The sequence below is a fragment of the Gadus morhua genome, chromosome 10 (assembly GCF_902167405.1).
Source record: "Gadus morhua chromosome 10, gadMor3.0, whole genome shotgun sequence".
Classification (NCBI taxonomy): Eukaryota; Metazoa; Chordata; class Actinopteri; order Gadiformes; family Gadidae; genus Gadus; species Gadus morhua.
Window position 1 is genome coordinate 22,892,550 of NC_044057.1, and position 23,493 is coordinate 22,916,042.

The 23,493-nt window shown below is 41.6% G+C and overlaps 2 protein-coding genes and 1 long non-coding RNA gene across 5 annotated transcripts; 1 reads left to right on the plus strand and 2 right to left on the minus strand.

The window, feature by feature from the left end:
- Nucleotides 1-1,318: 1,318 nt before the first annotated feature.
- LOC115552420 (uncharacterized) lies at nt 1,319-2,965 on the minus strand. Its single transcript, XR_003978318.1, has 4 exons — nt 2,775-2,965; nt 2,212-2,256; nt 1,958-2,089; nt 1,319-1,781 (listed from the first exon to the last, which is right to left on the minus strand). It is a non-coding gene; the product is annotated as an uncharacterized LOC115552420 (long non-coding RNA).
- Nucleotides 2,966-8,605: 5,640 nt separating this feature from the next.
- Nucleotides 8,606-16,683, minus strand: gsr (glutathione reductase). Of its 3 annotated transcripts, XM_030367914.1 has the most exons (13): nt 16,497-16,683; nt 15,840-15,999; nt 15,496-15,522; nt 15,072-15,160; nt 14,567-14,636; nt 14,256-14,403; nt 14,072-14,126; nt 13,897-13,996; nt 13,327-13,581; nt 12,568-12,679; nt 12,188-12,319; nt 10,640-10,773; nt 8,606-9,207 (listed from the first exon to the last, which is right to left on the minus strand). In XM_030367914.1, the coding sequence occupies exons 1-13, from the start codon at nt 16,559-16,561 to the stop codon at nt 9,058-9,060; spliced, it is 1,497 nt and encodes a 498-aa protein (XP_030223774.1). In that variant the 5' UTR covers nt 16,562-16,683; the 3' UTR covers nt 8,606-9,057. The 3 variants fall into 3 exon arrangements, with proteins under 3 accessions (XP_030223774.1, XP_030223775.1, XP_030223776.1); XM_030367915.1 differs by lacking the exon at nt 16,497-16,683 and having other exon boundaries at nt 15,840-16,112; XM_030367916.1 differs by lacking the exon at nt 16,497-16,683 and having other exon boundaries at nt 15,848-16,058.
- Nucleotides 16,684-16,944: 261 nt separating this feature from the next.
- znf518b (zinc finger protein 518B) lies at nt 16,945-21,209 on the plus strand. Its single transcript, XM_030367913.1, has 2 exons — nt 16,945-17,105; nt 17,480-21,209. The coding sequence occupies exon 2, from the start codon at nt 17,555-17,557 to the stop codon at nt 20,066-20,068; it is 2,514 nt and encodes an 837-aa protein (XP_030223773.1). The 5' UTR covers nt 16,945-17,105; nt 17,480-17,554; the 3' UTR covers nt 20,069-21,209.
- The last annotated feature ends 2,284 nt before the right edge of the window (nt 21,210-23,493 follow it).

The following is a 23,493-nucleotide window of genomic DNA, read 5'->3' on the forward strand; positions in this document are numbered from 1 at the left end:
TTCTAATAATTTGACCAGCACCTGTATATATATATATATATAATTATGACATCCACTATTATTATAAATAATAAAGGTGGAGAGTCATTTACAGACTTGTAAGACCTAAGGGCAGACATTGCGTGGGGGTTTAGACCTCCGACCTTAACGTGGCAGTATGGTTCCAATCTTTTCTGGTGCTCCCTGCTGTATGACCGCCTATCAGTGTACGTGCGATTGATTGGACAGCTTTAGCAGACAGCTGATAGGGGGACATAACTAGACCGTTCCGCCAGAGGTCTCGGAGTCAGAGCGTATTTTCTTCCTTTTTGTTGCGTCTGAGGCGGACCATGTGCTACGATTAGCCTTTTCCGCAGTAGGCTGCTCCTGATGCAAACATGGAGCATATGAAGACGGACTAGAGGTGCAACATTTATAGGGACACAAGTTAGAACATGATGGGAATTCTTATAGGTAACTTGCTTTAGTTTTTAACTCGTCTGTCCTTTTACAATTTGTTTGCATCGATCGTTTAAAAAACACAGGTGTCTTACAGGCCCATTCAATATTTATATGTAAATGAAACGATTCATTGTTTACGTGGCAATCTTCTCTAAATAGAATGTGTCATCTATGGCATTGATTCCTTTGCCGTAGGCTATGTGTTATTTAAAGCCGTCAAAATTATGGCTACGGCTTAGAAGTTTGCTAAATCTTTACTGAAATCGCACATATCACTGTGATATAACTAAGCAATAGCCTACGTGATGGTGCGGCTTTGGAATTTCCATGTCGAATGTAATGGAACTGTTTTTACACTTTGCAATGGTCAGATTAGACACCAAATTGCTATTTAAATAGCTTAATGTGCTTGTTTCTTTATGTTTAAATAAAAGGAATAGCACAAATGGCGACACCAAGAGGTGTTCTGCGGGACTTTGACGTCAAACACATATGGCTAACGTTTGCTTACTTTGGGAAGTAGAAATGTTGTTCCAAAGTGCTTTCAAGGATAGGTTTTTTTCTGTAGTGAGGCACCTCTTGGCCTCATTGATTGTGTAGCTCATGGGCGTGTGCAATTTTTGCCCTTATGACATGACATTGTAATCACTGTGTGATTTATTTATAACTATTGTATTTATTTTATTTTGTATTATCTTATGGATGTAGGATTGTGGGATACTTTATACTTTTTATTTTATTAATGCATACTTTAGATTCCATGGGCTGTTGTAAGAAGTTAATTTCCCATGCATGGGATGAAATAAAGTTCTTATCTTATCGTATAAGGTTGTCACATCATTTAATTGACGTGAAAGTATGGACAATAATATATATCATGTATTTGCAAATCATTTTATTTTATTGTTCACATTTCAGTGGATGACATCCATGTATTGTAATACTGTCCAACAAATGAAAACATTGTGAAGTCACTTAAATACAAAATAAATATATGTATAAATAGATAAACAATAAATAAATTCCCTGATAATCATTTAAATTACATATAAATAAATAAATAAATTCATAAATAAATGCCCTGATAATCTTTTAAATGATATATTATCAAAAGGTTACTTCAATTGACCTGCTATGAAGTCTTAAATACAAAATATTGTGTTAGAACATAGCCGATATATTGTTATTTGTGTCTGAACTTTTTGGAGGCAATTGCACCATGTTCAATCTTGAAGACTATTGGAGCTCTAGCATTCGTTATTTAGTTTCCTGAGGGAATTGCCTAATCTTGTTAATGCTTCTGGGTTGAATTCTTTCACATCCATTGGACAGGTGTGGTTCTATATATATAAAAAAAAGAAAAAAAAAAAGGATAAGTTAGAAAAAATACTTTGCTGAATTGTTGTCTGTTGTGCTTCAAAGAGCTAATACAAGTCTCAGTTTTCAACATAATCCCATGCAGTGATCTGGTTGTATTGCTACTAGAAGGGGTCATTGGAAGTCTGAAGGAACTCACCGTTTGGGGTCGTGAAAGGGACTCAGTGTTTTCCTTTAGTATAGTGAGCAGATCTTTGATATTTGGGCGGTTGGAATTCAACTGGTGCCAAGTTGTGTTCAGTGCCTCTGAATATACACCCCGACAGTCACACTGTGGGGAAAAATAAAAGTATTTGTTCACTATGAATAAATACAATTTAAATTCAATATGCAAGATGCATAAGGACCGATGAGAAAGAAAATCCTAAAAGTTATGTTAATCAGGTAACTTACTGCGTGTCTCAATTTTCTGGTTGATGGAAAACTAATATTTCCGGTCTGGAAGAAAATAAAGTAACATTAGATATACAGTTAATTTGAATAAACTGAAAATGTAAAATGGACTGCATTTATATAGCGCTTTTCTAACCATTGGCCAAAGCCAATGGCGCTTTACAATATTGCCTCACATTCACCATTCACGCACACATTCACGCACCGACGGCAGAGTCAACCATGCAAGGCGACAGCCAGCTCGTCGGGAGCAGTTAGGGTTAGGTGCCTTGCTCAAGGACACCTCGACACTCAGCTAGGAGGAGCCGGGGATCGAACCAACAACCTTCAGGTTACCAGCCAACCCGCTCTACCTCCTGAGCCACTGCCGCATAATATGTACATAATATTGACTGGAAAAAGGCAAGCAGTTACAACAAACATAACGTCTTGTTGGTATCAACATGCCTGATATGGAGTTTGAGAGAAAGGACAGTGAAAACATTTACCGTTGTGTCAGTATATGTGTGTGAGTGATAAGTCTATAGGAAGTCAAAAGTAAATGGGTATAAAATTGTACTTACAAAGGACCAGTTTCCAAGTTCCCTTCGGAGTTCTGTTTGGAGAGCCAAAATGTAGGGTATGAGCTCCGCTCTTATGCTATGATCATCCCCTCTGCAGCTCTGCATGAGGACAACAATGACAAGCATGAACTTGAACATACTGATGCGTGCTTCCTTTTCTATATTTGGTTCTCTGCTTTTCTCGCGGCAGTCCTGAGTGTTCATTCAGTGGTGGATGCTACAAACGCTATTTGTAACCATGAGAAAGGAGGAAGTTAATGATGTCACAGACAGATCGGAAAAAAAAAACCACTGGTTTGTCATTAAGAGATTTGTACATCCCGCGCATTCTTTTAGATGGCCAGACATTATTAGAAGGTAAAAATGTTATTTACAGTAGCGTGCCTATATTCACTGAATATGCGTGTTTGGAATGTTATATAAATGAGCCATCAAGATTCCTCCATTATAAATAAGAAGAAATAAAGAACAAAATTGTTTCAGACGTAGGACACTACTACTTAATACTACTTATTAGTCGTGACCTCCATTTTTAATCAGTATATCAGATTCTGTACATGCTTCACACACTGACATCCTATGACTCGCCTTAACTACTAGCCAATTATGTTGGTATAACTTCTATCGAGAAACTGTTCCAAAACATTTCACAACTGCAGATTATTTTAAGGACATGAATCTCCTATTTTGTCTGGGATCGGCTTTGGGATTTTTCATGTACTCTCATTACCCCCCCCCCCCCCCCCAGCCCCTACACACACACACTTCGACTGTGGATGACCATTTGTGATGTCATAGTTTCATTAATGAAGCAATGTCAGTTTCAATGAAACTCAAGAAGTTAATCTGTCTTCTGCTTTTTTTTTTTTTAAGATGTCTTCGAGAGATTTGCATTTGTGGGGGTTTCCGTAATTTTGCTAGAAATAGAATTTGGTTAGTTTTTACTTTTGCTTCACTGCTTCCCTGGAGAGTCTGGTTTTTTTTTTTCAGAACTGCTGATTTGAATCTCGAGGAACAAGTTCATTCATTCTTAGATATCGTGCCCTCAAAATGTGCGCCATCATGGAATTCCCAAGACGTCCTTGCTATGTTTCTGCTCCTAACCAGTGGAGGCTTGGTTCTGAAGGCTTCTTGCTGAAGGCTCTGCAAGAATAGTTGAAACAAAAAACGTAGCAAACAAAAAATTTAATGTTCAAATACAGAATAAGTACTGCTATTGCTACAGATTAATATTGGGTAGTCAAAGGAGCAAGAATAAAGAAAATAACACAAACAGACCATAAATACAACCCAAGAGCCAGCTGGTGCTACCCCTGGAACTCCATGTTCTCTAATTGGTCAAAGAGGGGCGGCCATGTTTTGAAAAACATAACCGCAGTGACACATACTGTGTATTGGGTCTTTCATATTTTTTTTAGAATGAAGAACATCTCTGGTACGGAGGTACTACCTGGAACTGCACATTCCTATATGTGTTCAAATAGGGGTTGCAATATTTGAAAAATTGAACCGTTGATCCGCTGTATAGTTGATCTCTTCTACTACACTAAAATGGAGGGCTTCTCTGTTATGGAGGCACCGCTTGGAGTTTCAATTTGTGTTTATGATCAAGTAGGGGCTGCCATATTTTGAGATATCTAACCGAAGCCCCTCGTACTATGCATTGGAGATTTTCTAGATTACCAAAGTGAGGAACATCTTATCCAAGCCTCATGGGACGGTTGAGAGGACGGCTTCCAACAAAGTAATATCAGTCTTCTAGCCATTAGGGTCAGGGAGGCCAAAAAGTCAGCGCGCTGTGTTCGGTATTACACCAAAGAGAGCTGTTGATGCAGCTGGAGAAAAGAGCACCGGGAGCAGTCCCGATAAGGAATCAAAGATATTGGACCAGTAGTTGTGAAGAGAAGGGCAAGACCAAAGCATATTAATTATTGAGGCAGGACCTTGTTGACGCCTGTCACAAACGGGTCGGTGTCAGGAGACATTTTAGAAAATCAGACTTTTATCCAGTGAGCGCGGTGTACAATTTTACACTGGATTAGGCTATGCTTGGCACATACAGATGAAGAGTGGACCCAGAGAAGAATATTATCCCATTGATCATCTCTTCTTTTCATATCTTTGCCTAAATCCTGCTCCCATGATGTTCGGACAGCCAACAATGAGGAACTCTAAAGTCTTTCTCTCATTTCCATATTAGACGGTACCTTTGGCATGTTAGGGTGGTAGTAACAAAGCATCGGTGGAGGTGTCTGCAGGCTGAGAGGGAAATTGGGAGTTTGTGTCCCGGGCCGTAGAAAGCTACAAACCTGCATACTGTATATAAATTGGCTGAACCCATTTTAAGGTTAGTCTGAGTATGTGTATTTCACTTGACTAATTGCGTGCCCAAACACTGCTAGAACCAAAAAACCAACTCATAAAACATTGTACAGATATTGTTGTGAGGTATGCGAATAATTTGGCTCGACTGGCCTTGAAAGAGTGAGTTAATCATTGGAAATTTAGACTAATTGAATGTCCGTCGGTGGGGTAGCATCACTGCTATATTTCTGCTTCGTGCGATTTTGGTGACGCCACTTTTTTTACCATTTTTAGCGAACCTTAGCTGCAAATTAGAAATACGTTTTTACTTCCTCCTTTATCACTTTGTTATTCACGTCAGTATTTTGCTTCTATGTGAAACTGAAGCAAATGATAATGGCCGCGATATGCTGCAAGATGCTTAAAAGTTGTCATTGATATGACAGGTCATATCATTGTCTGCTTTTAATAGGGAATGAGACATCTGGGACACGAGACTTACCAGTGTTACCGCCACGTTCAAGCCTATTATGGACATTTGGATATATTAGTGTTTGCATTTGGTTTGAGTCTCTGTGGTTTGTATTTGTCATCTTTAAAATTTAGTCATCGAAATGTTTGTGTGTGTGCGAGGGGGGGAGGTGGATGTGGTTACCTTAGTTATTTTCCACAATGGAGTTGTCAATTACCTCCAGTCTTTCTCAGTTGTCATCAGTCGATTGATAAGAACTTTGAATAAGGTACACCGCAAGTGATGAGGACATGGAGCACTGGTTCCTGTCGTCACAGTGGAATCGGCTACCTATTTTTCCGTTTAATAATCAGTTTGTTCCTGTAGTGGAAATAAGGTGTTAATTAAACACCAATGGTGAACGGAGGGACGCAACATTAAGCCATCAATTCCACTCAAAACACTATGTATAATGATCAGCTTTTTGTGGTTTGGAGTAAATTTGTCAATTTCCTGTGCTTGTCTTTTCATTGAGATAAGATGGATGAAGCATAGGTGAATGCACAAGTCTTCGAGCGGATCCCCTGAGGTTGATCCTGGAGTTGGAAGGAAGTGGATGTTGACGCTTTCCTGTCACTCGATTGATTCTGATTTGGGGTCAAACAAGTCCGATGTCCCGAAGGGTGTGCATGCCAAAGGGCTGCTTCTGCTTTTCTGCAAAGTCAGACCTAATCATTTGTCAACTTATTTGTGGGTGACTTCTCGGCATCTCCGCTGAGAGGTGTGAAGAAAAGAGGTAGGTGTGAATTAAAACAGAGTTTCTGTCTATCGACTGCAACATCCATCAGTACGTAAGTAGCCAGTAAAATGTATTTACAAGGCAATTTAAAAAGTTTTCACTGGACAAAGTACCGTACATGGTGCAAAAAGGCATATAAAAGAACACATACCACATACAGTACATTAAAAACATAAAAATAAACAACATATCACAAAAGGGGAGGAAAGGCCAGGGTTTTGAGCCTAGATATAAAAATGGTGACGGAAGGAGAGTCTCTAATTGAAGGCGGCAGCTCGTTCCAAAGGCGGGGGGCAGCCACAGCAAAAGCCCTGTCGCCCCTCTGTTTTAATCTAGTGCGGGGGGCAGCCACAGCAAAAGCCCTGTCGCCCCTCTGTTTTAATGTAGTGCGTGGAACGTGCATGAGTCCCATGCTACATGATCTATGGGACCTGGGAGCTGAGTGGCGGAGTTTAAAAAACATAATTAGGGTTTTAAAATTAATTCTGTGCTGGATGGGCAACCAGTGGAGGGATGCACTGGACCAGCTGAAGGCGAGAGAGGAGTGATTGAGGGAGTCCTAGGTAAAGGGAGTGGCAGTAATCCAGCCGTGATGTAATGAAGGCGTGTATTACTTTTTCCAGATTGGGAAATGATAAATGGAATTTCATCTCAGCAAAGACTGAGCTGGTAAAAAACTGCCCGAATTCAGCGGCAATTTGCTTGTCAAAGCAGAAATTCGAGTCAAAGATGACAACCAGGATTCTGGTGTGGGGTTCGACGTAGGGGGAGAGAATACATGGGTCGGCGGCCGCGCGTGGGGGCTTTAGAACAAAGGTCATCTGACTCGTCCCCGGGGAAGTTGACCTGAGGCTTGCTGCTCCGTACCTGTCTAGCCCCCCGGGCTGACCGCCCCCTGTGCTCGTCCCTCCCCTCGTCCCTCCCCTAGGCGTCACAGTTGGGCATCTAGTATTCCGATTTCCCAGGCCATATGCCCCCATGATATATCCTTCCACCCTCCCCGTCCTGAATCCATCCCCATGTTGGGGGGTCTACTTTCACAGTCTGGCCCGGCCCTTCCTTCAGCTGCAGGTTTTCAAGTTGTTGGCTTTTTATAACGTACCAGTTTGTGGAACATTGGTTTTCATTCCTTGATCAAATCCAAACCCTACTTTCCTCTGAGTTAGTTCAGTTCAGTACTTTTCCAGGCCGTCTCAGTACTTTCCCAGACCCTCTGATGTTTGGGTCCTCTCCCTTTGTGTTCATCATGCTACCCCGGCGCCGAAAACAAAATCTCCAGGATGTTCAGCCACAAACAAAATGTGGTCCTACGTATTGCCCTCAGTAAGTGCAAGAAGAGGAGTACATTATAGTATAAATGTATATCATTTTATTTTTTTCATTTCTACCAATAAATAGATCAAGGGATCATAAATGCTTGAGGATGATACACATATTAATTTATAAAAAATGTGTTAGGTCATTTAAAACGTCTTAAATAAGTAGTGGAAAGTCAGGGGGGCGTTACAGTTTCAGGGGCGATGATTTACAAGAACTCAAGAGACTCAATCAAGTGTGTCTGTGTGCGCATCTGGAACTCAAAGGGGGGGATGTGCGAACTGCACTGAAATAGTTTTGAGGTTGTTAGACAAACACGGAAGCTGGGTGTGTGTGACTTTCTGCCCTCCAACACTATGTGTCACTAATCGAGGAGACCCCCTATCCTTCCGCTTCTAGAGGCAATACCTACCCCTCACGCCTCTGGGGACAAAACGGAACACACGCAGGTTTCCCAGAAGAAACCTTCGACCCTCTTTGTTAGGATTTACTCACTCATTCAACATACAAGCCTTCATTTAGTAGACAAGGTAACTCTCACCAAATGCACATATCTGCATGCCATGCCATGTGATCATCAGGCAAATTCCTTTGCATGCTAAAGATGACACATTTCAAAACTCTATGCTAGATCACTTAGTCATATTGGAAACATTAAAACTCAAAGATAAGGTCATCAGGGCTCATTGATAGGGGATATTATAACCACTATAGCTATTTATAAATAACCATAATGTTGAAATTACCATAATCCATTACGAGGAAGCATTGCTTAATATGATTTATAGTTGCCTTATATGGTACAAATATTTTTTTTAAAAAAATATAAAAATCATTGACTCATTGAGTCAATATTGCAAAATTGAAATGAAATTGATCCAAAATCGATTACATCGATTTTTTTACCCAGCCCTACTTAAAAATGACCACACCCCCCAACCAATAAACCAACCAACAAGATTTAAGAAAGAAAATAACAAGCTTTTATTTATGTTTGTAAACAGTACAGAAAAAACATTGTGACCCACTGTAGCAGTGAGTGGAAGCAGTGTTAATTTAACAAATGACTCACAAATTGTACACATGCACACTAAAGGATAATTGCAACGACTTTATAGCCACATATAGAGCTATCACTTCATTTAAACAGTCATTCACTAGCATAAGTCACAAGTATTTTAAAAATCAATTTTCACCGCTTATAAAACCCACAGTACCATGGAAGCTTGCTGTAACTATAGTAATTATAATCAAACAAATTAGGCATTAGGGACGAAAGAAAGTCTGTGATTTGCATTGTAAAGTCAAATCATTTGCCTTGGTTATATGCCATCAGGACTTTGCCTTACGTGGGTGTAGAAGAGTGGTGTAGTGAGTTCTCCCCACGCCGTGGGAGCTCAATTATTTTGCCATTAACGCATGGTGACGAACTCCTCCGAGGAGGTGGGGTGGATTGCGATTGTCCTGTCGAAGTCGGCCTTGGTGGCGCCCATCTTCACGGCCACAGCGAAGCCCTGCAGCATCTCGTCACAGCCCAGGCCCTGCATGTGCAGCCCCACCACCTGGCGAACGCAGCAGAACCACACGTGCATTCTCAGTGAGCTGCACTCACTGAGAATTGTCTGATTCCTAGAATACATATACATTAAAAGAGCCATATATTAAACTGGCTCTTTAATAGATGCAGAAACAGGCATGATGTTCTCCCTTGGTCGAAGTTTAGAACAGCAATACACTGGTCCAGTGACAATCAATTCAGGTCAGTTGCAAGTTAGTGCTCTAGTCAATATCAGTTTTACATTAATCTTTTCAAAATACTTACTACTATTTGCGGAGCCATTCCAAGCTAAAACAAAGCCTTAGTGCAAGCCTATTGCCTGTGATTGGTGACGCAATCTAAAAACGTACCCCAAGGTTGCCCCACATCAGAAATAAAGCAAAACAATGAAACTGACCAATGGCATTTAATATGAGCGCTATCGTAAGGTGCTGGGCTAATGTAGACTGGGTATCCCTGCCCATTCTGCCGGCGATTTGAGTTCGCCATGCGGAAGGGTCGGGAGAAGAGCAATACATTTCTTTCTGCTTCTGATTCGGTTTTGCGGGAGCCAATCACCAAGCTGGCTTTTCCCCCTGGCGTGCTATTGGCTGGTTTAACAAAAGGACGACAGGGAAGCGACGGCGAGCAGCCAATTGCGTACAGAGTCATTTGAACTAGGCCCATTGATCACGCCTCTTGTGCTGAAGAAAATGACAGCAGGGGGGTATACCACGAACCTCGCTGAACATACCCAGGCTTTCTTGGGAAAACCTGGCTCGACAGAGCCGCAACTCGCAATCAGAGTTAAATGGTACCACGAAGCTCACTTTAGATTCAATTAGTTGAACCAGGTTTTCCGCTTTAGGTTCAGTGCGCGTTCACTTGAAAGGGGCGTTTTTTTGCGTCATTTTTCTCACCTTTACGATAGATCAAGCAGTCTATATGCGTATAAGTGAAAAGATTCTGCATATTGTCTATAAAATAACTATGCCAAATGCAGAATTTGGCATATGCCAAATGCAGAATTGTTCGCCATTAATCCAGATAGAATGATGATGATTTAAAAATGCATAAGCAACGTCCATCCTGCCTTATTCTATCATTTAGGGAATTCACTTTAAATACACCCGATGTAAGAAATGTATCGCATGTTTTCAACCGCTGAGAGGTAGCGGCTGTAGCGTAGTGGATAAGTATAAGACCCGAGCGCCAGCGACCGGGGTTCAAATTCGCCTGTCTATCATCATGCATTTTACCCCCATAGAAGTGGTGCCAGCACGGCCTTGAAAATATGGGTTCAAGTTTGAAATAAGCACAAAAATATAATTCCATAAGCTTTAGTGACAATGACCACAGACCAATAGCCAATGACTCACAAAGAAAAACAGGAATGCTATTGGTGTAAGCCAGGAAACGATGTCACATAAACAAACACAAACTCTTGCGCCGCTTACCTTTTCCTCCGGCCCCACACACACCAGCTTCATGACGCACTGGGACTTTCTGCTGGTCATGGAGTGGTACATCGGCGTGAAGGACGTTGTGTAAGTCTTCACGTTGTCCTTCCCTCGGCTTGTGACCGCCTCCTCTGTGAAACAAACACACACAGACACAAAGGTCATTTGGGAGACACTTGTAAATCTCAACACATCTAATATAAGTAACACATCATAACTTATTGCAAATATAGAGATGCTTGATATATTGCCCGTTCCGCTATACTATATACAAAGCGCATTTGCTCAAGGACCAGTCAGTATAACTGAGTAGCAGGTGGCATTGACCTTTTAGATGTCCCCAAAATGAATGTTTGTTGTCGCCAACTGCTATGGAGACTGCCCCTACCTGACCCTTCACATCACAATGGTGGCCTGTGTTGTGTAAGGTGCCAATAGGACCTTCCAAAATGATGTCATCATTTATGACAGCATAGAGTAGCGAAGTGTCAGGTAATGTGGTTCCTTAATAGATTTATGAATGGTGTTATTTAGTCTACAATTTTGTTACAAAACGACACTTACATGGCGCCGAGGTCGATTCCTGACTGCTCTAGACTGCAAATAAATCTGTTTAATCCATCAGAATCAGGACTCTTTTTCATAGGCCCCATATGTAACCTTCATTCATCTCGATAGCAGTCAACGCTACAAGCCAGTGTTTATTTACACTCTGATACGTAAAAAAAATCTTAATTTTGATCACACGACTGTGTGTGTGCGGTTGAACCGCAAAGGTTTGGATTTTTCCGATACTAGCTTTCTCTGAAAGAGTCATTTCCTATTTATAGAACAGGGAAGCGAGTTAAAAACGTCTCCATAACATGGATGTAACAAAGAATACACACCCACTTCATAACCACGTCAAACCCAGTCACTATTTTAGACTCTGGTTAAAAAGTGTGTGAAGCAAGATTATAAACTAATCCTCTAAACACGTAGAATATTATTGTGAATGGACGGAGCTTAAACTCATCTTCATTGACCATATTAGGCACGTCCAAAGAGGCTGGAGCTTCCCGGACACATGTAGTATGCATACATAATATATACACCGCGGTGTGTGCGAATGCGTGGAGCTCTGTCGTGGCCAGAGGTTGATTTTGCTGTCCACGCCACAGGGGTATGCTTCTGGGACACATAGTATAATGCCAAGGTACATTTTATGTATAACATTGCTTATTATAAGGTTTCAACGGTACTACAATTTCATAGCCATGGTGATTACATGCCCCCCACCCCGCACCTTCCTAGAACTGTAAGCCAAATTAATTATTTCCTAAAACTCTCTGGACTGTTTGTCCCTACTGGGCCACTGTATGAACATGCCGGTGCAACATAGTGGGCTCTATGGAAGAGAACCCATCCCTGTTTAGATATAAAGGGCACATCCTTACACAAAGGAAACTCATAGATTTTTTGTTTCATGGGATTATACACTGATTTAAAGCCCGCTAACTAACATTACATTCCACATCAGCTGCAAACCAAAAACAGGCGGCTCACCCTCGGTCAGGCCCACGGTCCCTATCGGCGGATGGGCGAACACGACGGTGGGAATGGTAGAGTAATCAACCTTGGAGTCAGCTTTGCCGTCAAACAGTCTGTGAGCCAGCTTCCTGCCGGCAGCGATGGCCACTGTCCATACAAAAAAAAAAAAGTCAGATGACGTCAGAACATCAACCAACCAACCAAATCAAAGCACACGCCCACATGAAGACCACTGAACACACATTAGCCAGTGGCCGACCCAACAGATTTTGAAATCACTGAACTCGATCCGTATCCAAAGAATTTGATATGATCAGATAATAAACAAAAAAAGGCAGATTTCCCTAAGACAAAGAAGGCTTGCTTCAATTTGTTTTGTAAAATCCGGATCTTACCGGGTGTCAGCAGGGCCTTGCCACAGACGTCTCCCAGGGCGTAGATCCCAGGGCGGCTGGTGTTCTGGAACTCATCCACCACAATATGGCCCATCTTGTCCGTCTCAATTCCCTGTAAATTTTTAACAGACACACGTCACCGAATTAGCCAAAATACTGATTCTCTCTGTAGGAGGTGAAGAAGCAGCATAATCAAAGTGTAAAAAATCATAAAGGAAAAAAAAGGGGGGGGGGGCATACTAAGTGCATTATGTTCTGCATCAATAAATCACATTAAATCCTTGATGGATTTTTTTTAATTGTATTAATCTTGATCCAAGTAAATCTCTGGCATATGCCAATTCCAAAGTAGGTCATTTTAACAGTTTAGCTTTCAGGCTTAACACCTTTGGCCTATAATTTGATATCTACTGAGTTATACATTTTCAATCTTTCACATGGTTTAGACAAGGTTTCAACAAGAAAATTCCTTGTATTTTCATAAGTATAAAAAGATTTCTGAAATGCCTATCATGCAATATCGACTAAGATCATTTGAATTACTTCTACCGGTAATTATCTGTCCTCATTTGTATTGTAAATACGATCTAACAATTTACACAAGTACTACTATCTTATTATGCTTTTCTAGTCCATTGCCGAAAGGAGATCGTCGGTTTTGCATAAAGTGCACAATTCACATACAAGTAGCGGTAGTTTAAATTGGTCGGTTTTCATCAATTATAAAGTACAGGCATTGCGGGGAAACAGACTGGTTACCATCTGGCTAGTGTGGAGGCCAGTCGTGTTGGGTTCCCTGCCGATGGCCCATAAGAGGCAGTCGACCTCTTCAATGGTGCTGATCTCCTCACCCCCGCTCTTCTTCTCAGGGTCCTTGGTGGTGAGCGTGACTTCGAGGCCGCCGGCCGATCTCCTCACCGACTTGACCTGCGTGTTCTTCCACAAGTCTATTCCAGAGTTTTCTATTTCTTTCGTGCAATTTGCACTTATCAAGCTGTCAAAGGTCCTTAACACCTGTGTGCACAGACGTAGAATGAGGAGAGAAATGATGTGCGATTTGAGTAAAATAAATATAAATATTATTCAAATAAATAAATAATTTAAACATTTCAGCCCTCAGAATAAAAAAAGTTGTCACAAATTATGCATCCAGCCTAAATTTTCCATCCAATGTGACATACCTCACCACCTTTTTGATGGACAAGGCTAAGGGCAAACTTACCAGCAGCAATGTGAGCACAGCAACGCACACATTAGAGTCTCGTACACAACCTAGCTGAAGAGTGTCCAAGATGTACACATTAGATAGGTTAATAACATGTTTCTTACCCCAGTCTGTCTAATTATGAGGGAGGTTTTAGATCCCAGGGCGGATAAAATCCCTGCCATCTCGACAGCAATGTATCCTGCGCCAACAACCACACTGCGTCTATTGGGGAAACATTTGATAGAACCAGGGAACAAAATCACGTGAAAGACTTTTGCGTCACACATGTAGACTTACCTTGGCAGCGTCTCTAACTGAAAAAAGCCATCGCTTGTGATGCCCAGACTTGCACCTGTTATATAAAAATAACAAAAACCATCTCAGCTACTTTAAAGTCACTCCATCTACTCTTGATTATGTTATTATCCGACATTTTCCACATTCACACCACGATCAACTACTGCAAGCACAACTTCATTACCTGGAATTTGATCGTCGCTCAGTTCGGTAGGGCGCCCTCCGGTGGCGATAAGGATGTGTGACGCTGTGTACTTTTTTCCGTTCACCTCGACGGTAGGCAAAGCATCATCTGTGAAGCTGGCATGGCCTTCAATCGTCTCTATTTCAGCCTTCAAGAGACAGGTGGTGATAAATCGTTACTTTGTGATCAAATGTTACTTACATGGGGAGTTGCACAGTATATTCTATTATGTCTCGCAGTGCTAGCCAAGACGTTTATGACATCACCCATCATGTGGTTATTGCGATTTAGGCGCATGTGATTGAACCAACCTTATCAAGGTTATTGCGGTAAATGTCGTTCAGCCGACTGATATAAGCATCCCTTTTGGTCTTGAGGGTTCTGTAAAGAGAACAACAAATATATTTGTATCTTTATTATGGTAATTTTATTGCGTCTTACAGGGACACCCTACATATTGAAGTGTCCTCACTCAGTCATCACTAGGAGTTTTCTGCATCCATCCTGTGAAAGAAAATGTTTGTCACCATTTGCTGCTTAAAACCTGTACTTCCTTCTTCTCATAGAGAAAGTTGCTTCCTTGTTGAATAATTCACCAGTGTTTCCCTCAGTTACGCCACAGCACCGCACCTATTCTCCCGATCAACCATGACATGGCAAAGAACAACACACCCCGGATCAACTGCCTGATGAGATAGGGAACTCTGTACTCCAAACAAGCCACTAGAGGCCAGTGGGAGAGTGAAAAGCAACAACTGCATGCAAATCAGCTGTCCAACAGCCAGTACAAATGTGACGGCTCGAGGTTAAACTTACCCCCAGTTGAAATTTAAATGTCCGACTTCAAACCCGTAATCGGAGTGATCGTGGAGGTACTCTGCGTGCACGGCGGCGTTCCACATAACCTGTGGAACGAGATCATGTTAAGCGAGGCAAAACCATCAGCAAGCACTTGCCGCCGTAACACCAGTTTGTAGGCATAAGCCCTTCCTTCTCCTGAATACCATACTTCTCAATCCCATGTCGCTTTGGATAAAAGCTTCTGCTAAATTCTTAACTAGTTCAAATAGTTAAGTGTTGTAAAGTAATCCTTTAAAACTGATCGCACTGTCAACAAGAGCCGTTATGTAGTACATGTATTAAGGTAGGCCTTCACATACACCCCGCCCCCTCTCTTGAGGTCAATACCAGGACAAAGTTTTCATGAAAACACTGAATAGGGATTGATTAAATACATTACCTTTTTTGGGACACAGCCAACATTGACCTTGAGAGGGGAAACAAATACCATTGGGATCAAAATACAACAATCCTGATCAAAGAAAGAAAATGATAGTTTCATAAAAGGTTCTTTGTTGTCTCAGTATTTGTTGTCAAATTGTTATTAACTTCTTCTTTTTTAAAGCAATCCGCACAGATCACGCTCCATACAAAACATACATTTGCCCTGGTTCCTTGCCAGATTGTTTAAACAGAAACACACCTTACTGGGTGCCGGCGTTTGGGTATGAGGCAGGAATGCAGCAGCTAAAACAACCGAGACAGTGCAATGACAACTTATCCTTGATAACTGTTGTTACTCACGCAGGTACCTCCGAGTTTGTGGCTCTCTATCACCGCGGTGGACGCTCCTAGTTCGGCGGCTCTCCGTGCGCCTGCCAGACCCCCAGAACCACCGCCGATCACGATCAAGTCGAACCGGGTCACCGAATCCGAAGCCATTCTTCGCGAGTTAACTGTATGTCTTCGTACAGATCAACGAAACTTTCAGTGGATTAAGGAACGGTCTTGCGTTCTGGCAATCTTGAGTTCGTTTTAACCAGGAAGCCAGCGCGCATTGTTTATACAAACGGGTGGGAGGGTCAAATGAAAGCCAGTGTTGTGTCATTATGAAAAACAACACACGTGTGCAAATCCTTGAATCACGTTTGCCAAAAGTCATGGCGAACCTTACACGGGCTACAGTATGAGGATATCTCACAATAAAATCTTAAGCAAACCCGATTTGCATCATGGAGGGAATGCATTGTATATTGCAGTGACCGCTATGGAAATGTAGTCACATGTAGAACTCAAATCTGGTAAGAAGTATAAGACACACTCAAGGTCATACTGTATCTGATTCTGCAGGCGTTAGTATGCAAACATGCATCCTACAGCGCACATCATATTGAGCATTAATGCAAGGTGCAATCAATGCAGGATTGTGTTGCATTGCCCAAAGTTGGAAAACCGGCTCACCTTTGTAACGCCAGAGACAGTGAAACTATGCCAGAGAGTCGTCTGTTTAGTCTAATAAACATCATAATTATATTTTCTTTACATTTCAGTTACATATGCTGCAAATTACGTGTTCATTACGGCGCGTGTTCTCACACACCAAGTCCACGGTGTGTGGCGTTCGGCAGAAGCTCTGACTACTTCCTGTGTCAAAGCAAGGAAAATGCCATTACTGCACTGTTGACGGAAATTCAAACATCAATTCCTAAACTAATACATACCCTGCCCTTCGTCGACCAAATATAATCAAATAGATACATGTATTAAAAAAAATGGCCGTATGTACCTTATTATTTCTGTGTTAGTATAACGGGACGAGGGTTGTTAACGGGAGTTTGGCCAGGGGAGAGCGTTACGCTGGTGGCGTAATTTACGAGGTTTACTTACGTTTTCTCCAACGAAACACTTCTGAGAATGGCTACACTTTACGCAAATTGTCACACACCGTGAACAGTCAGCAGTAGAGCTCTATCCTGAATACATTTGGTTCTAATCTGAGGATTTTTGGAGGTTTATAAAAGATGGATTTATATCGATGAAGCTCCCGGTGTTTCGCACACTGGATTTCAGGTTGGTGTTAACATATAACGTAACACATTAGAGATAACGTTATGTCGGTTTTTATATTCATAACACTCGGTCGTAGCAAGGGCCTTCCTCTTTGTGGTGCTATTCTAGGTGTGTGGATGTTTCCTAGAGTATCCATGATATAGAGTTAATAACACGGTATTCTAACGCTTATTGTTATCGGATTCAATCCCGTACGTTGGTTAATTGTAAGACGTGTAAATCACATCGAAACAAAATCTTTGATTCTCGTTTGTGGTGAGAGGGGAGGGGCTTCAACAACCCCATTTTTTTTCCTGCAATGTTGTGTCGTCTCGATACCTGTATTTTAAACATATTATGGATATTAAAACTGTGTTATTGGTGTATGTTCACAGGGATCGGACGGGACCAGCAACACCACCCTGGAATATCTGCCTGTATATGGAGATGGATGTTTTGCATTGTAATTAATGAACCCTCTGTTATGGAGCAACCTGCAGACTGAACATAAACAGCTTATCATGAATCACGTCAAGTATCCGAAAGGGCCGGAATCTCTTTTGCATCGGCAGGACTCATTAGATTTGAATGGTCTCTTGACTTCACCTAAAGTTTTGTATTGTGAGAAATGCGGATTTGCCTCTACACAGACTGAAGATTTTGAGAATCACATGCGGGAGCATGGTACTCCCTTTTACTGCTTTTACTGCAATCACGTCTCCTACAGTAAGAAGGAGCTGGAGATTCATTTGCTACAGCACAAGTTCCCGTTCAGATGCCAGTTCTGTGGACATGGGTATATGAGGAGGGCGCACCTATTGAAACATATTCAGCGCTGGCACAGTAAAGATGCTGGCCCAGAGTTAAACCATGCTCAGACGACCTTACCAGAGACACTTTCTCTCTCGACTGCGTTTGCGCCTGGAGTTCATAGAACTAGCGTGCCCACTGTAAAGGTTAGAATACCAGTCCCTGTTGCGAGAAATGACCACGGCATCAAAGGCAGACAGCACAGCAAAAGGGTAGACTTGAACGTTATCCACGCCCCCAAACTGAGCTCAGAGCTAATGTCCCCAGGGAAAAACTTTGTTCAGCATAATATGGCTCTAACGGTCCCACTTCCAGAAGAAGTCTCCATCCCTGCCGGCTGCGTGGTGGAGCTGATTGAGGTGAAGACCGTCAACGGTACAAAGGAATTGAAGCTGAGACTTGTGTCTCAACAAGAAAATAAATCTGTGCTGGACGACACAGTGTTACCACATTCCGCATCAGTGAACCCCTTGTCATCCGCTGTGAACCATCAACACCTCCTAAAGTTGGGTAATGCGGAGAAAAGCAGCGTTAACCGTAGAATATACACGGCAAAGGACGTTCATGTAGAACGACCGGCCACCTATCAGACTATTGCAGCCCAAACCGCCCTGAACACATTCCAGAGAGGCATGTCTGGCACAAAAAGAACACTGAAAGAGTCGCTGATCCGCAATGTGGATATCCCCTACGCTTTACCGACCAAGGTGCCCAGAATCACTGTTTATCCAACAAGGCAGGACGTGGATGCACCCATAACACAGACAGTCACACTGAAACCTCGCACAGAATACCCTACACCGGTCATCACTGGCAGGGTGGCCAAGGAGATCAGCAGCGCTGCCATTCCGGCGAGCAAGGGAACACTGTCGTCCTGTAAACCGACACACCGGGAAAACAACACAGTTGTGGAATGTACCGCATTCCCCCCTGAGTTACAGGTGGCTGTGAAAGAGGAGCCCAACGATCCCGGTAACAAGACAACAGCTACTCCCGAGATAAAGCAAGAACCACTGAAGCGGAATGACCAAACAAGACGAAGCACAACGTCTCCTTCCATTTCCTCGAGCGTTTCCACTACTGCCCTAGCCAGCACAACCACGCAAATCTTCTCGGAGTGCAAAAGGGAAAATGTGGCCGTGGATTCGACTATACTGATGACCATGCTGAAGAGACCTGGAAGCATTCTGCTTGATCCTGAGTCCACCAAAAAAACCAAGATGGAGGATAATTTATCTCCCCATAAGTCCTCCATTTGGTCAGCATCGGGGCCAGGTTGTAATAGGCGTTTTGAGGCCTTTCCCGTTATCTCATCCGTTTTTTCTTTAAGTCAACAGCAGGACGAGGTACAGAGTTCAATACGACCCTTGGTCAAGGAATTGCGTGGAATAGTTATGAGGAAGGAGAGCCCGTCAGTGCAGGTGTCTGCAGATCGCACTGAAATAAGAGGGGCAATTACTGAACCCAAAGAGGAGGTGGAGTCAACTATTCACTGTGTGCCAAAGGACAAAAAGGATAATGCTGGTACCGGAAAAGGATTACTAACCGAAGGGTCCTGTGATGTCACTAGTCCACCTTCAAAACATTGTTCTCAACAGACTCAAACACAAGCTAAGACATATTATGTCAAGGAAGAAACCTCCAGCACTAAAGGGAAAGACGGTAACCAAAATAATCAAATTCCCACCACCCAACGTGAGCCCTTGACTGCTCAACAGCAAGCCTGCATCAACAACACACCTAATATTTCTCCTGTTGCTGGAGACAGTCAAGGTCACTTGCCACAATCTGCCTTCAGGAGGGAGGACAGCTCCTCAAAATTCCTCACCGTCTCTTTAGAAAGGATGCAGATGGACTTCTGGACAAAAAAGATCCCTAAGCTTTCAAAGACGAGGATTCCCTCTCCCGTGCGGGGGCTGTGCCACAAAGCTTTTCTTTACCCAGCCCCGTTGAGACTGGGCCAGCCGGTCATACGTCCGGGACCGAACCAACCGGTCGTAGTGCTGAACCACCCCAAACCCATAGTCCCCAAAAGGACTGAGGTGGACCACCTTTCAGAACCACTCGTCTCCACCGAGGTGCTTCCCAAGTGCCAGATCCTGAAGATGCGGTTGAGCAAAGTGATGGGAGAGAAGTACGAGGTCATTGGGTGCACTGTAGGGTTTTTTCCCTGAGGTTGTTTTTGCATAAAGCAATATGAATAACATACTGAAAGTTGAGCTACATTCAAATAATCCCAATTGTACAATAGCATCCTAGAAAGGAAAGTTGTATATTTACAAGTTGAACATTGTTTCTTTGGGCGTGGGAATATGGTATGTACATACATGTGTGTGTATATAGTGCAATGCTGTCTCCCTACCTTTGGTGATGGAATGTGGACCATCTATTGTGGTAGCTGTTACAGTGACCCAAGTGTGGCTTGCTTTGGAACCACACTAATAATAGATTGTAGTAATTACTGATCTACCTGATTGTATTTGTAATTACTAATTACTGTCCGACTGTCCGTGTAGGCTTTTAGGTTGAAATGCGGTATTGATTCTCTGCCAATGCATGTGCGGCATAAGCTTAGTGCAATATGTCTTAAAATGTACAGTTTGTCTTGCGCTTGGTGTTGCTAGTCTACCCATCCATTATGCTGAGGCAACATTTACTGTTCACATTTCAAGAACACGGACAAGCAAACTGCTTGAACTGCTGTTCATACAAAATACAAAAACATTAAAATACTAGCTCTCTCCCTGACCAAACTATACTCTTTATGAGTATAGTCTACCGAGGAAAATCAACTCGACAAAATATTGTTCGCTGTGATGATGCACAACACTCTTTTATAGAAGAAAAGGTGTATTTAATTTTTCCAACTTAATCTATTTATGCTTACATATTTTCTTATCTCTAATGTAACTAATGGTATACCGTGATGAAAATATTTTCTAGTTTGATTTAGACGTTTAACATTATGCATATATATATATTTGAACTGCAGTATTATATCTTGCATTTTTCTTTTTAACATTTTTCTCAATATAAAGTGCTGCAGTGCAGACATCAGTCTGAGTTTAACATATTTTTATTGTTTTTCTTTAACAGCATTTCTTTGTTTGTTCCTTCTCAATGATAAATGGACAGATCAGAAAATTGTGTAACTGTTGAACCACTACAACAACACAAGAAATGTAAAATACTTTTCAATTAATTGTCAATATTCATTTGACAGTCTTTCTTATCTGTTTTGCCATCATCTGCATTTTATTAACAAAATCTTTTTATTATTAACTTTTTTATTAATAAAACATACAATATTGTGAATTAAGTCGTCTGCTGTTCCTCAACACATACACCAGCCATGTAAACCGCGGGAACAGAACCTTAAGGGAATCAATTTTAAGCATTCAACCATCTTAATCATGTAGATATTTTTGTGTCTTGACTAATTCCCCCACATAAAACTAAGTCAATTAAAATAATATCCTAATGATACACCCATGCTTGGCTTAAATTGTATTCAGCATGTCATGTAAATCATGCTTTTATTATATTACTACAAACGTTATTGTAGTTTCTCCATCTGGTTTTACTGTGGGCGAACCACAGGTTTCTAGTTTTTTCTGTAAATAATCACAAGCTCAGGAATCAAAAATGAGGCTGTGTCTACTCAGAGACATCAAACATTTAGATACACAAACCGGCCATTCCACCATGGGTTGGAATGGCCCGAAGCAGGCTTTGAAGTGTTAGCTGTACTGGAATGAACAGGAATGTAAGTATTGACAGGACAAACAGTTGCACTGATAAAATTGTGTGTAACATCACACCTGTGCGAGAGAGAATGCTACACAACTACTACACAAGAAGACAAGAACATGAACCTCTTTGTAGCTGGAGTGTGTTGATGCTGGGGCCTGTTAACAGAGAGATAGCAGCCACAACTGAATATCACCATGTAATTAAATGGTCACATACACATCGGAGTGCAAGTTTAACAGCACTCAAAGGAATATGATTCAATTAGAGAGAGGAATCCTCTCTCTCTAATGGGGAGACATCAAGTTCCAAGGAGAACGTATACAAAATCCTTTTCAATTGACATAAAAAAGGTTTATATAGTTTTTATCTGTAACACTGTTGTTTTTTATCGGAAAAAAAACATAAGGGGTAACACTCAGAGTTCAGAGAAAAAAATGAGGAGGACCGATTGCAAATAAAACATAGGGGTAACACTGCTTTTTTTTTAATGGTTGTCATGAATAAAAACATAATGGGTAACACTGTTGTTTTTTATTGGTCGCCATGAAAAAAAACATAAGGGGTAACACTGTTGTCTTTGTCAAATAAAATATAAGGGGTAACACTGTTGTCTTTGTCAAATAAAATATTAGGGGTAACACTGTTGTTTTTCATCAGTCATCATGGGAAAATGAAACGTAAAGGGTAAAACTGTCGTTTTTTTTATCTGTCGTCAAGAAAAACCCATAAGGGGTAACACTGTCGAAATGTATCGAATTAAACATAGGGGGTAACAATAGATATAATAATACATAGTTAAGATTAATTTATCCGAGACAATAAGACAACTTGAGTAGAGGGTACCTGAGGATAGTTTTATCTGTTGCAGTTGCAGATACAATCCCTAACAGGTGAGAAGAGCCTGCATGATCCGAGGGTTAACCTGTATAGACAGGTCGCAGGCAGTAAAAACTCAATTACCAGAAAACGAAATAAATGAAATAAATGGATAAAACAATCACCAGGAAACGAAATAAATGAAGTAAATGGCAAAAAGAATCATCAGAAACCGAATTAAATTGAAGAAATGACATAGAATTCGCTAAAAACGAAGTTGAAAAATAACCGAAAACAAGGAAAATAGCAGTCCGCTCACTACAGAGGCTGTGTAGTAACCGGTTAGGGAAATATCCTGACACGTGATCATGTTGAGAGGATAACGATTTTATTCAAATTTAAAATTGGCGTCAACAGCAGTCTTACTCCTGTCTCTGAGAGAGGCTGCAGATTCAGCCCAGTGTTTTATACTAACGCCTTGTTCACACTACATGCTTCCGTCGGCAGATGGCTGAGGGCGTGTCGTATAGTCTTCGTAGACACGTACTGCAGCCAATCAAATCGCCTCCTTCTACAAAGCCGATGTGTGGAAATAAATACAAAAGAGGACACAAACAACAGGTGACTAAAAACAATCCTATCATTCCACATTTCTTTAAAAATATATAACGGCCGGATTTTTCCTGCTTCTTCCTGCTTGTTTTTGCAAAATGGATCCAGGAAACGCGTGGGGTGTATTTGCATAACCACAATCTGATTGGCCGACGAACCCGGCGCTGCCTGAAAAGTTGAACATTCCTCAACTTTTTGACCCAGGTACGGAGTCCCACAGAGACAGGAGTGAGACTGCTGTTGACGCCTATTTTAAATTTGAATAAAATGGGACCTATGAGATCCGAAAATATGAATGGGTTTCAATGGAAATAATTGTATTATTTTCTGATCCCAGTCATTACGAGCCTTCGATTACGCATAAATTTGTGTGGGTCCAAATAATATTTTTTCCCCTGAAGAGTTTGACCTTTTATGG

Bases quoted from the DNA above. Each gene is read 5' to 3' on its own strand.
- gsr (XM_030367914.1), bottom strand. From the start codon at position 16,561: ATGATGTTTATTAGACTAAACAGACGACTCTCTGGCATAGTTTCACTG. The intron at 14,637-15,071 runs GTAAGTTTAACC...TTCTCTTTACAG, and splicing joins CATTTAAATTTCAACTGGGG to AACCCTCAAGACCAAAAGGG. The intron at 12,680-13,326 runs GTAACCAGTCTG...AAAAATTTACAG, and splicing joins GCCTCCACACTAGCCAGATG to GGAATTGAGACGGACAAGAT.
- znf518b (XM_030367913.1), top strand. From the start codon at position 17,555: ATGAACCCTCTGTTATGGAGCAACCTGCAGACTGAACATAAACAGCTT.